This window comes from Mesoplodon bidens (assembly GCF_964165515.1).
Source record: "Mesoplodon bidens genome assembly, chromosome: 2".
NCBI lineage: Eukaryota > Metazoa > Chordata > Mammalia > Artiodactyla > Ziphiidae > Mesoplodon > Mesoplodon bidens.
In genome coordinates this window covers 53416230-53430430 of record NC_138177.1, presented here as the reverse complement: position 1 = coordinate 53430430, position 14201 = coordinate 53416230, and the positions used below count along the sequence as shown (strand labels likewise).

Genomic DNA, 14201 nt, shown 5'->3' with positions numbered 1-14201 from the left:
ACACAGATGCCCTCTTCACTCCACATTGGGCTGCCCCATTGCAGCCCCCTTGCACATACCCTCTTTGCCTCTCTTAGTTCTGGCACCCCATGCCAGATTATCCAAAGGCTATGCAAGCAACTCAGACATGTCTACCACTGCCTACCTTGCTTCTAGCCTAACTCTGCCTTCCCTCAGCATGGCTTTGCTGATGAGACCTGAGTCAATGACTGTACCTCTCTAGGCTGGTCTTCATAAATAATTTGGGGGGTTGACTTATAAAATTCAGCTAAGCCAGTTAGACACCCCTTCTTTGGGGGGAAGTTTAGAGTTGGAAAATTGAGAGACCAAGAATGTTGGCAATGGGGTTGAAGTCAAGAGTGCACTGAGAACTGTCATGCTGAGAAAGGACTGTAACAGCCAGATTGAACTCCATCCCAAATGAAGCAGAGCATAATAGGGAGAGAAGGAAGAGGAGCAGATGTGCTGAGGGAGGCTGGTATAACCTGACCATGTTACCTCTGGGATATCCCAGCTGCAGTTCCCCCAAGGCCAGTTGTCTCCCCAGGGATGGACTGAGACAGATGTGTGCCCAGTGTGGGCCAGTAATTTGGCAGCCCTTCAAATAATATTCTTTAAATATTGTTCACATTTAATTATTTAGTGAGTACAGGGAAAGACTAATTTTCTAATGCTATAAGTAAAGGATCTATTATATACACTTATTACATGGAAGTTCCTGAACCAGACAACTTCATGGAAAAATGTTAAATAATTTAAAACCCATATAATCAACTCAACTCTGCCATACATTAATCGGAATCTGACTTCAGGCACATGTCCATTGCCTATTTTCAGCATTGGTAGCTTTGCTTGTAGGTGCATAGACACGTTGAAAAAAATCCTACAACAAATGTTTTTGTGCATATATCTATGACCGGATTGATGATTATTCCTTGACAGATTCTTAACATTATATTTGCTGGGTAAAGTTGGAACCAAGAAGAACCCTGCAGACTCCACACTACCCCATGTACAAGAGCCCCTCTATGTCCCCTGACTCTTGTTTGTAGGAAACCTGAAGTCTCCCAGGCCTCCTACAGTCACAAAAGAGCAGGCTCAAGAAGTCAAAGATTAGGACAATAGAGTCACAGACTCAGTGTCTGATGCACATTCCTGAGCTGTTTTTCAGATACTATAACTGCCACCAGAGAACATGACATACGCTGCTCCATCTTGCTCAGTACTAAATCTATGACTAATACAATTCCAAGAACTGGCCTCAAGAGAATGGGATTAACATTATTGTTCATAATGATCTATATCTTTGTGGTCATCAAAATAATTATAGCTTGCTCTGCCTGTATTTGTAAGTGGGCAATTAAAATTGTCAGCAAAGAGATGCTACAGACCCAGGCTGACATCTTCAACTCTGAAAATACGGCACCCTATGTGAGCATGAAGAAGTTACAGAAGATGGACCTTTGCTCTTAATCCCATAGAAATGGAATGACGTTGGACAGTGGGGAATTGAAAGTAGCTCTTTTGCCTCTTTCCTGTTTGCCCATTTCTGTTCCCCTCTAACCTTGAAAGAACCTAATTATAAGCATGAGATCACTAGACAATTTAAACTAACTTCTGACTTATGTGCTCCTGAATGCACACCATGCCTTGCCTAAGCTGTTGATTCTTTTCCTAGATTAAAAGAATTAAGAATGGAGAATTGGGCTTCCCTGGTGGTGCAGTGGTTGAGAGTCCACCTGCCGATGTAGGGGACACGGGTTCGTGCCCCGGTCCGGGAAGATCCCACATGCCGCGGAGCGCCTGGGCCCGTGAGCCATGGCCGCTGAGCCTGTGCGTCCGGAGCCTGTGCTCCGCAATGGGAGAGGCCACAAGAGTGAGAGGCCTGCATACCGCCAAAAAAAAAAAAAAAAAAAAAAAAAGAATGGAGAATTAAGTGCTTAAAGAGTGACTAGCTCTCTACCCCCAATAACCCCTTTAGCAATCCTGCAGGCAGATCATGAGGGCAAGATAACATCTAAAGAGTCAGCCAGCCTGCATGCACGCAATGGAGAATGATGCAGAAGCCAACCTCCTGCCTCGATGATTCACTGGGATTCTTCCCCCTCTTTTTCCCTTTAAAAACTGTCATGGCTGAGCAGATTCTTTGGAGTTGGTCTCCGGACATGGTCTCTGGACAGAAGGTCCACCTTCTCCCTAGATTGCTGGTTTTTCTGATTAAAGTAACTTTCCTTTCTACTGACACTTGCCTCTTGAATTACTGGCTTTTGAGTGGTGAGCAGCCGAACCTGAGTTCAGTAACAAAATGATGGGAACACATAAGGCTACATATTGAATATAGAATATTCATATTCTACATATAGAATGCATATTGCTAGATTGCTTTAGGTGAGATGAAAAATGAAGAACTAGACTTTTAAAAATCAATAGTGAAACCAGTTAAAATGAATAAAAGAACTATACCCTTTCCCACCATCTCACACCTACTTTGTGGAGTTAACAAAGTTTGCAACAATTTACAATGTTGTAGGCAAACAAAAGACCAAACCAAACAAGAAAAAACAATGCCTCCACCTGCTCCATGGTATTTAATAGTTTGAATTTGGTGTTTTAGTAGTTTCAGTCATTTGAATTTATTTGTTTACTTGTGAGATGGAGTACAATCTCTGTCGTCCTGAAGTCAGTCATCCTGAGAGGTGAAATATTTTGCTTTTGATTACCATAAAGAACCTGATCCCTTACTTTTCTTTAACAAAGTTATTCTAACAAAATTCATACCAAGCTTGTTGTACAATAAGTAGTTCCAAAGTGTATAAAATGAAAGGTAAAAGACCCTTTCTTTAGACACAGTTGAGCTCATACTATATATACTGTTCTCTAAATTATTTTTCCTTGAACTTATGATTTTTATAGTCAGTATGCATAAAAATTTATGTAGTATTTCACCACCATTTAGAAACCTGTCCCTAGTGGTGGATATGTACGTTGTTTTTAGTGTTTTTATGACCACGAACAATTCAGTGGCAATCGGTTTGCACTGGAATGTGGGCTCCAAGGTGACAAGGGCTTGCCTTGTCACAGCGCCGGCATCTGGAACTGTGCCTGGCTCAGAGTGGACCCTCCATTCATATCTTTTGAATAAATGAATGAACGTATTTGGGGAACATTTGTGCAAGTTTATCTGTAGAATACATTTCTCAGGTGTAAAGTGGTGCTCTCTCTCCCCAACCTGTCCTCATTTTATTTAAAGATTTAAAAAATTTTTAGATGGTTTTATTTTTTAATGTTTATTATTATTATTTTTATTTTTTGGCTGTGCTGTGCAGCATGTGGGATCTTAGTTCCCCAACCAGGGATCGAACCCACACCTCCTGCAGTGGAAGCGTGGAGTCTTAACCACTGGACCACCGGGGAAATCCCCTGTCCTCATTTTGAAGTAGCTTAAGTGGATTTCTCCTCATTGAAATCAATGCTTATTTCAAGAGGAATCTTCCTTGGGTCAAGCTCAACCATCTAAAGCTATATAGTCACACCATGTCAAATTCACTTTTCACTTTATTAACTTTATATTTAGCTGTGTCTCAATGATATACCTTTGTCAAAGTTTGCAACAAGAAGCTGCATATGACATTGATTTGCTGTACATACTGTTAGAAAAATTTTGCTAACATCTCAATGGGCAAGAACATAGAAAAACAATTTACAGAATAGAAAATATAAATAACCTATAAACACATGAAAATTCATTCATTCATTAATTACCTGACTTTTATGAAATATCCACCATGTGCCAGGTGCTGTTGTAGGAAATAAGGAAATAAGTATAACCAAAAATAGAATACTACTAAGGGAAGAGAGAGATGAGCCCCCAGGGCAAACGGTTTGAGTTCGTTCCTTGTGGACAAATACTCCGAAACGGGAATAACAGGGCAATTGAGAGAGGAGACTGGCACCTGCCCAGATAGAAGATGAGACCACATATTCCTCATTCTCGAAGTCAGAAGACCTCCCTGACTACACATGTGCAGAAAGGCTCCTTGGAGGTCAAAAAGGGAGTGATGCCAACTAATGCTCACTACCCATAGGCCTCTTCAGTAGAATCCATCTTGGCTAAGAGATGTGCGTGCACACATGGGAAAATCCTGAGCTATACCAAATACGGACTTTGAACCAGGCAAATCAGAATGATTGGCCAAAGGAAACTTGGAAGAAATGCACCATAAAAGTGATTCAAACTGCCACGAGGGCGCGACTCTCTCTCTGAGCCTGCCCATGTGTCTATCCACACGTACTCTTTTTTCCTCTTAATAAATACTTTACTTGTTTCACTACTTTCTGTCTTTGTGGGAATTCTTTTTCTGCAGAGCTGTAGGGCCAGGGCCTTGTCACTGATCACGGGTCTAGGGGCTAGGAATCAGTGCTCTCACCACCGAGACCCAACCTCAATCACTGGCCGGGAGCCAAAACCCTGCTTCAAGCTGCTGCAGGACGAGGCCACCCGAGATCACTACTGCTCTCAAGGGGACAGGGACCTCACATTCCATTTCATAAGTAAACAAAGAAATTCAGATTATAACCACTAAACGCCTTTCTCCTTTACTTACAAAATTGTCAATGGCTGAAAACTTTGTTAACTCTGCAAAGCAGGTGTGAGATGAACACTCATATGTATACTCAGGGTGGGAATGGGACATGATGTTCATATTCATTTAAACTGGTTTTTCTTTTTATATATTTAAAAAGTCAGGGCCTTTAGTTTTTATTTTATATAAAGCAATTCGGAAATATGTACCAACCTTAGAATTGGTTCCATCATTTCACCCAGTAAATCTAGTACTAAGAATTTATCAAGGAAATAATCATCAACCAGGCCACAGATTTATGTGCAAGATACTTGTTTAGAATTTTTAAAATACATTGAGAGTAACTGAAACCAAGTCCCCCTTAAACTGAGTTCCCCTGCTGAGTTAACAATCTTTCTATCCAAAACTTTATTCCCTTTCTTGTCCTACCCTTGTTCCCCTCAAGATTGAGGAACATCAAAGAAAAGGGGGGATTGAAACCAAGCATGACCCTGAGGGGCATTCCTGGGGCCTTCCGTGTCCCCCATTTCTTGTTTGAAGAAAAAAAGGTTTTCACCTCCTAGGCCTTCCCCAAGTTCCAAAGTGCAGACTCAAGCCATTAATGATTAGGACAAGAGTCACAGGACTCCTATTTCCTCCTGAAGGGATATAAATAATGATCTGATGCATATCTTTGAGTTGTTCTGCAGGAACCAAGCCTCTCACTCTGGTGGAGGATGATGACTACATGCTGACCACAAGCTCGTGGACCCCAGACTGTTGGAACCAGAAGGCTGATGATTGAGATCTCAGAAACATCACCTTGTTACCTCACAATCAACCAACCAGAAAAAGGTCCTCAAGCTGATCCTATGACCCTCTCCCCAGCACTGTCTTTAAAAACCCTTGTCTAAAAGCCAATGAAGAACACGTTCGATCCCTGGTCGGGGAACTAAGATACCGCATGCTGGCCAAAAAAAAAAAAAAAAAAAAACAAACCAATGAAGAGTTTGAGTCTTTTGAGCACGCACTGCCTGCTCTCCTTGCATGGGTGACCTGCAGTAAACACTGTACATTCCTTCACCACAACCTAGTGTCAGTAGATTGGCTTTGCTGTGAGACAGGTAAGTAGACTTGAGTTTGGTTCAGTAACATAACCTAAATATCTGGCAGTAGGAAAATAATTGTTCTGTATCTATATGGACCTAGAAGGAAATTTTCCAAAATATTGGCATGAATATGGATGATCTTTATTTTCAGCTTTGTGCTTCTCTTCATTTTTCCAATTTTCATAATGTGTGTGTATGTGTAGCTTTTATAATCACAGAAACATTTTTAAAAAGTTGTTAGGGGCCTTGCTAGTTCCATTATTTTGTGCCTTCAATTTATAATCCTTTATGAGAGGTTTATTTCAGAAAATATTGGCTTCCTGCAGTGCTTCCTTCTTTTGAATATAATCTTGTGTATATACTGATACTATTTTTTTTTCTTTTTGTTAAGAAACTCAAGAGCCAAATTAGAAACTTAAGCACAGCTTCTATGTTGAGTTTAATTTTGGTGTTTTTATATTCTTCTTTTCTTAAGACCTAGTTTTTTATTTGGGTGTTTCCAAATAGAGTGTATTTGTTGTAAGCCTTTTGAAACTCCTTGGTGAGTGAATGTAAAGGCATGGATGATGGTAGAACCCTGCTATTTTTGTCAAGAACAGTACTTGAACAAAAATAATGGTCCAGCAGGGTTAAGGAGCCATGACTATTTAAGCTCTTCCCACCCACCCCTTTCAAGGGAGTAAACGGAGTAATGGTCACATAGATAGCATTACAGTGTTCTCAACCTGCACTAAATTGTCACTGTCATCAGCAGGGAGTCTTCTCTTCCCTTTTAAAATCTCCAGTCACCCCTCCTGGGGGACAGATACAACACTGAACTCCAATGTCGAGTGCATCAAGTTGTTTCAATCCTCCAGATTCTGCCTGAGCCCAGTCTCTTGAATTTAGGTAACAACGACTCCTGAAATTTTTATGTCCAGGCTGTTGATTCTTACTCTGATCTCCTTTTTTTTTTTTTTATGCTTTAACATTTTGTATTAATTTGTTTCTAATTACATACTTAGCACAGACAACTTGGAAAATATGTTTAAGAAAGGAAAATTTGTATAATTCCATCACTCAATATACATTTAACTCCAGTTACCTTCCAGTTTTTTTATATACATAAATATTTTGTTTATAAAAGTATGGCACACTGTTTTGTAGCATGATTTTTCTATTACAAATATTTTCCCAAGCAATGAGTGTTTTTATACAGCAATACATATACTAACATCCATTAATGAATGTACCAAAACATAGTAATCTCAATCCAAATCTATACACACACATGCCTCACCTCCCTGTGTTTCTCCCCACGCCCCTCCACACAGTCCAAATCTGCAGCACTCCCCCATCATGTAAATACCTGTATCCACATGCATACACTTCCACTTACCTTGGAAATTGTGGTCCCTGAAAATTACTTCTGAGGTAATCAGGTTTAAGGGTAAAGATTCATCTTTCTTAGAAAAATTAGGACAATTGCGTGAGGGATAAACTACCCCATTCTACTATATTTCTTAGTCTCCTTTGCATCTTAGACCTTGGTTGCCACCCTCTCCCCCACACTCAAGTTATATCCATAAACTAAGCATTGATCTATCTTTTAGGAAAAAGTGTGTGCCAGAGGCGAAGGTGGGGGATGAGATTAACACCTGTACATTCTTGTCTTTATGCAGAGCAGCATTTTGCATATTCCAAATCCTGTTAGTTGATCTGTGTAGTTGAGAAATCTGTTTTTTTTTTTCCTCTTTGTAATGTAGAATTCTTGAAATAGGTTTGGACTGCACAGCCAACCCTCAACCAACAGTTTAAGGTCCAACAAGTGACTTCATGCATTGGTTTGCGCTTTCCCACAAAAGCATTGTCTTACAAGGTATTTGCCTCTGGCTAGTCAGCTTATAATGAGCCTGAAATACTACACATTTGTATAAAAATAGTATGAAACAATGCTGGGCATGAGTAAACCAGGAAAGGAATACATTTGAATAAGACTTAAACTATAAAACTATATATATATATAATATATATTATTATATATATTAATATATAATAATATATATATTATATATATAATAATATATATAAAAGTTGATCTTTTTAAAAGAAGATTTACTTGGAGAAAAATGAATAGGTAACTGGAGACATTTAATGGAGCTTCCAAAGAGAGGTCTGAGCATTCAGAGGTTATGGGCAAGGCTCTTTCACTCCTTTTGATGTGTTTTTCACTTTGAATATTTAAAGAAACCTAGTGTTTTATTATGTCTAGTTTCACTTCAAAATAGACCCTGGGTTTTTCTTGATACAGACGAATCACCATCCTTACACTTGTACTGGCCCAGTGTGGTTGGCATTTGTACTATAATTGCTGTTGCTAGTATTTGTATCACCAATGAAGCTGGAAAAGAGAAATAGAGAGGAAGTAGGGTTTCTAAAGGTAACTTAGGACAATGTAGTAGGTAAGAGGAAACGTTTAAAGGAAGCTGGTGAGGACTGAAAAAGTCTTCATAGGAGGTGAGGTTAAATGGATCCTTAGAGGAAAAAAGGTGGGGCTGTTGGTAGGGGTAACAGGTTTGTCCATGATCCCCCTGAGGGGGAGTAAAGAAGGGGCAGAGAAGCAGTATTAGATGCTGGGTCCAGCTGTCATGTGTGTAACTACCATAGTTATGGGGTTCACAGAACCAGGGAATTCAAAACTGGAATGACTTTTCCTTTTCTAAAATTGACCCTAAGACAACCTTTTTGACTCATGGCAAATAAACTTTTTCCAGATGTTGTCAAATGTTCTCTGCCCAATCCAGTGATTTTTTTCAGGCAAATTGGAGTGTTAATCTCTCTGTCTCAGTTTGTTTCGCAAATACCATCTAGGTATTTTCTTCCCATTCTTTCTCTTACCCCACTGTCTCCTGCATCAGTGGAAGGGGTTTTGCTTTCATGATGGACCTGAATGTGAGAGAGATTGGGTCTGGGATATGTGTGTATGGTGTGAGGTACACATGTGGGGTGACCTAGAGGGAATACTGCCTCTGGTCTTATATGCATGGGTGATATGGGGGAGACTGTTAATAGTCAACATCAATGTCTTTTATAGAAATAGAACCCCTGATTTTCAGCTGGACACAAGTTCACCTTGAATAAAATCCACAACTGCAATCAGCTGTAGCAGAAGTATACGACATTCAAGTTGTATTCTTCTTTCTCCATTTTCTCTAGCTAGAATTCTGACATGATAATGAGCCACCTTGGACATACAGGTGAGGATAACACCCAGGGATGGTGGTTTTGTGATAGAAGGTTCCTAGACGATTCCATGGGGCAGAACTCCCATTGCAGCTCTAAACTGCTTACCCCAGGCTGTTTCATGAGAGAAAAATTAATTTCTATTTGTTTAAGCCGTTGTAAATGTAGGTTTTTTTGATAGTAGCTCAAAATATATCCAAACTAGCATGTGGAGGAAGGAGAGGAGACTAATCGATGTAACATATACATAGAAAGTTGAGCAGTAGGTGCCAGAAACAGTGTTGAGTGGTGGATGGATGTGGACTGTAAGGAAATTCCCAGAGGCAGCCATACTGTCTTTGATGATGCTAAAGAAATAGCTGAGGTTTTAAAGAACGTATTAAAAGTATGGGATTTCCATGTAACACAATACCTAGAAATGCACTGGGGATAAAAACAATTGCTGATTACTGCAATTCAATAAACCACTTAATTCAGTCCCTGGAAAGAATTATTAAAAAGCCATCTCAACACTCTTTGGCTGACCTTAGGATCAATCTGCGGTTTAGCACCCCATGTTTGTGGAATTCAGATTTTACGGAGGAAGGATTAAGGAACATATTTGCTGACTGTCTGAAAGAACATAGCTTATGTAAATCAACTGTGCTTCAGTTTAAAAAAGAATATAGCCTAGAGCAGAGAAATTCTTCAGTTAGGGAGAGAAGGCAAAGTGTTTGTACTTTGCCAATTCACAGACATGCTTCAAAGCAAACAGGCTGAACTTCTGGCTATACAAACAACAGACACGAAGTTTAGTAGTCCAGCTAGATTTCTACCTCCAAGAGTCCATAGAAATTACGAGGTGACATTTGGTAGCTGGAGAAGATGTGTGGAAGCAGAGGTTATCAGAATTTCTTCACACCCTTGGACTTCTATAGTAACTCTGTTCCTTCTGAGGACATTTAGGCTGTAATGCTGTAAGGCTGTAAAACCCCCTTTGCCTAAAGTGGATATATTACTTATTCAACTGAGATCATTAAAACCACCTACATCATGACTGATGCGAGGGTTTTGGCCAATGCCCTAGGATGGTTTGGGGATGTGCCCAGCACCCTCTCACTCAGTATGCATCCAGAAGCTCTCCCTTCCTTTCAGCCCAGAGACAGGCTGTGTCTGGGGAGGGGTAGGGGAGTCTGTGTTGTCCAGGAAGCACAGGGATGCATATCAATCACCCCGTTTGGCGGGTAGAACAGACACACTGCCCTTTTATCTAATCACTGATCACTATGTCCGTCCTGGAAGTAGAACTCTTTACAGCATAGATGGTGTTCTGAGTTACAGGAATAACTAATGTTTGTGAAGTACTTAAGAAATTACAAAGTCTTCTAGGTTATTTGTTTTTACATTGCTAGGAATCCCATGTAGATGGCTAATTTTCATCCTGGTGTTTGCATCTTCCAGGCACATCCTTCTAACTGACTAATCGACAAATACGTGTGGAAATTCTCTACTGGACCCATAATGAAATGGGCCTAGGCATCCCCCAAGCTGGAAACTCTCTGGCTTTTCACTGGTGATAACTTCGAATGCTGTCACCATCCAAAGCATAGGGGACTTCTCTTGATCACACAGAGTTCTCTTTATATTTCTCTGTACACACTCTCTCCCTACCCTGTTGGTGGATTAAAATGGACTTTTGATGTAGCAAGTTCAGATTTTGGAGAACACCCCAATATAGGCAGGTCTGTTATAGTATGGTGTGTTTGTTTTTGTTGTTCATTTCACTTTGGCTTGGCTCAACCCACTTATCAGACAACTGTATGTTGTTAAAACATTTCACCTCTCAGTTCTACCTTTGTATCAACTGACTTTACCAACCTAGAGCTCTTGGTCATGGAAGAAGCAAAATCTTGTTTATCTGTGATGACCAGGTCTCTCCCTGAAACTCAGGACAGGCTGTCCCTCCAGCAGCCTCTCGATGACCCTTTGGACTCCCATTTGTTGATCACAAACAACCAGGCAAGTTCAGGGAAGCACTCTGAACTGCTGCTCTTCCTCCGTTACTTCCAGGAATCTTGTAGTCTATCCATCCTGAACAAGCCCTCATTTTTATGGTCTCACTTGTTCCTAACACTGTGTCTTTTACTCAGCATGCATGCTTCTCGGTGAGTTTCCATACCCAAGGCTCTTATTCGTACATCTGCCTGTCCACGCATATGGGCAAGCTGTTAATCAGCTTTTGTTTAATATCACTGTGAGCATTTCAACTTCCAGTTTCCGTTGTGTTACTTCTCAAGATGGAAACTGATAAAATGCATGTTCACTGCAGAGCCCCCAACACCATCCCCGGCACTTCTGCCACTCCTGCCTTCCACACTGGCCCCTGCCCCACTCACCAGCTATCGAGGAGACAACCACAATGCTCCCGTTGCTCTGCTTCAGCATGGGCATGGCGGCCCCGCTCAGGACCACATAACTCAGGAAGTTAACCTCCATGCTTTTGCGCACGTGGTCAATGTCATCAATAAATACAGTCATAGGATTGTTGCTGCTGGTGATGTGGTTGAGAATGAGCATGTCTAGTCCCCCTGTAAGAGACGGCTGTGTTGAGAGAAACCATCTGAGGTTGATACCTTCTTCCCCTCCTCCCCATCTCAAAAGCTCCCTGGTGATCCCTAGGGCAAAGTCCAGAAGAGGAGAGAGGAGAAGCTGTCTCACCCATGAGTTTTCCAGCTTTGGCAACAAATTGCTCTGCGAAGGTCATGTTCTCCATGGTGCCAGCAACGTAGTGCGCCGAGGATGCACCAAGCTCCAGGCAGTGGGATACCACCTGCAGAGGCACAGCGGCCATGGTGTCAATCTTGGCTGCAGACTTTTGGGGGGCAGTCTCTGACATAATGGGGGTTTAAGTGAGAGGTTGCTCACAGCCCTGTTTTGGTAGGGGTGTGTGTGTGTATGTGTGTGTGTGTGTGTGTGTGTGTTGTTAAGTGCAACTGACACAATATTAGTCCCCTGTTTGAAATACTGTCTGGAACAAGATAGGGTATAAATGGCTAAATCACTGTGCTGGAGTTTAAGTCTGTGCTCATGAGTTTCTGTAAACAGATGTTTCTGAACACATTATTGGTAGAGATGCTAGCTCCTGTGTGGGTAGCCCTAAGTTTGTGAATATTTGTGTATCCTTGGGTTTGTGAGTCTGAGTATATAAGAGAGCATGTGTCTTCATGGGTACCAGGGTATGAATTCATGAGTAGGTACTGGAATGTTGGTATCTGAGCACATATGTGTATGTCTGTGACTCCAAATGTGTGTGAATAGGCATGTCTATCTCATAGATAGAGATAGAGCCCAAGAACTTTGTGTCTAGATATGTATGCATGAGAATGAATACTTAAATGCATATTTTTATATTCTTGTGGATGTCTGGGTGTTTGAATCCTCTGTGTGTGTGTGTGTATATATGCATCTATGTCTGAGTGTGCCAGTTCTGTGTGTTGGCACGTATATGTGAGCATACATAGGAATACATCTGGGCACGTGAGGGTACCTATGGCTGTGGGCACAGGACCCTCACCTTCTTTAGAGATTCTTCTGACCTCGCTGTCACTACCACATGGGCTCCCATTCTCGCCAGATGATAGGCCATCTCTCTTCCAATCCCCTTGCTGGCCCCTGTGACAATCACTCTTTTTCCTCGAAGCATCTCTGGGAAACCCCAAAAGAAAGTGAGGACCATAGCTGGCAGCAACATTCCTCCTCCCACTTTAGAGGTGGACAGCCTTATCTCAGTGTCTAAAGGTTATGAGCCCAGATCAACTCATCTCAAATTGCATAAATCAATGAAGGAACAGATCAACTCTTCCGTAAACATTCTCTGAAATGGGAGTTTGCTTTGGTTGCTCAAAACCAAGCCTTCCTGCTGTCCTTTTTTGAAAACCCCTATGGAAAGAGAATTCAGCTAAAACACTGGAGTTCCAGACATTTCTGGATTCATCCAGTTGCTCAACTGAAATAAAATTCAAAAAGTCATCAAAACAAATGTGCTCAGAGAGATTCCAGATATTTTCTCTCACTTCTATTTAGTCATCAACTCCAGAATTCTTTCTTGTTTCCCACTTATCCATCTCTCCACAGAGCCCAATTATCTGGCTAAGTTGTGAATTTTGGAATTACCCCATTTTTTTGGTAAGATATCTGAAATTGCTTTTGATCAAAGGTGCCAAATAAAACATGGACTATTTGGTAATCTTTTAATGCGATGATTACCCCTCCCTACACCCCTATTAACCAGCCTGTGGCTGGAAGACATAGAAACACAGTCTCACCTCAGGGTCCCCTCTTGTCCAGCAACTTTGGGAATCAAGAACACCTTTTTATCCTCAGAAACACTCTAGCCATCCCTGGGTTTTAAAATCTATTGCTCCAAAATTAGACACATTGGTACTTACCTGGTCTGAATTCTTCCTTCGCAGAATAGTAGTAGTAGGCCAAGAAGATCCCCAGAATGGGGAGGAGATATTTTTTCATAAAAGCCATCAGACAGGGACCTGGCCCAAGGAGCCCTGTAGGACACACAGAGAGAACCTACAGAGCTTTCTACAACCTCCTAGGCAGGCAGCGGCCTCTGAATTGTGACATCAGGGATGGGGGAGGCCGGTTTAGTCTCAGGCAGTCCTAGCCAATTTCCCTGTCAGAGCAGCGATTGGCTTTGGGTGGGATCCCATTCGTCCCTGGCAGCCTGTGTGGTGGATTTCATAATGGACAATGTTTACTCCATTTCATTGAGCAAGAAGAGACTTCCAGATGGCCAGGCTCACGATTGTACAGGACTGGATTCCTGAGCATCCCTACCCTGAGCCCGTCTTCCTCTTAATACCATTTACTCCAGGAATCAACGGCCTTTCAAAAGTGGTATATCAAAGGCAGAGAGAAAGTGTGCACAGGGCTTCTGGGGAAGTGTGAGTAATAGCAAAGAGAGCCAAAGTCAAGCAAGTCTCATTCTCAGCCCCACCTCCTAGTCGGAAGCAATTAAAAATAACAGCACAAAACAGAAAAATAAGCTTAGTTAAAAAAAAAAAGTGCACATTTTGGAGAAAAAAAAAAGCAAAGAAGCCCTATAAATCCCACACTTAAGTTCAATGAACAATATTACAACATCAAAGGGGAATGCAAACCAGCCAGAACCCAGATGGCGGGAAACCCATGACTGGTCAAGACTCTCAGGCAAGTGCAATGGAATGTACACTTAACAGCAAATAAAGAAGAAATAATGAGTGCCAAGAAAAAAAGGCATTAAGCTGTTAAAGTAGGTCTTATAAGTGTGACAGAG

The 14201-nt window shown here is 41.4% G+C and overlaps 1 protein-coding gene across 2 annotated transcripts in view; it reads right to left on the bottom strand.

The window, feature by feature from the left end:
- The window catches only part of HSD11B1 (hydroxysteroid 11-beta dehydrogenase 1), a 31961-nt gene extending 18456 nt beyond the window's left edge, over positions 1-13505 (bottom strand). For both annotated transcript variants that reach the window (XM_081224055.1, XM_081224056.1), the window contains exons 1-4: positions 13321-13505; positions 12447-12577; positions 11591-11702; positions 11269-11460 (exon numbers count right to left, since the gene is read on the bottom strand). In XM_081224055.1, the coding sequence (XP_081080181.1) occupies positions 11269-11460; positions 11591-11702; positions 12447-12577; positions 13321-13408 (523 nt within the window). In that variant the 5' untranslated portion in view covers positions 13409-13505. The remainder of the gene's footprint in view (positions 1-11268; positions 11461-11590; positions 11703-12446; positions 12578-13320) is intronic.
- Between the last annotated feature and the right edge of the window lie 696 nt (positions 13506-14201).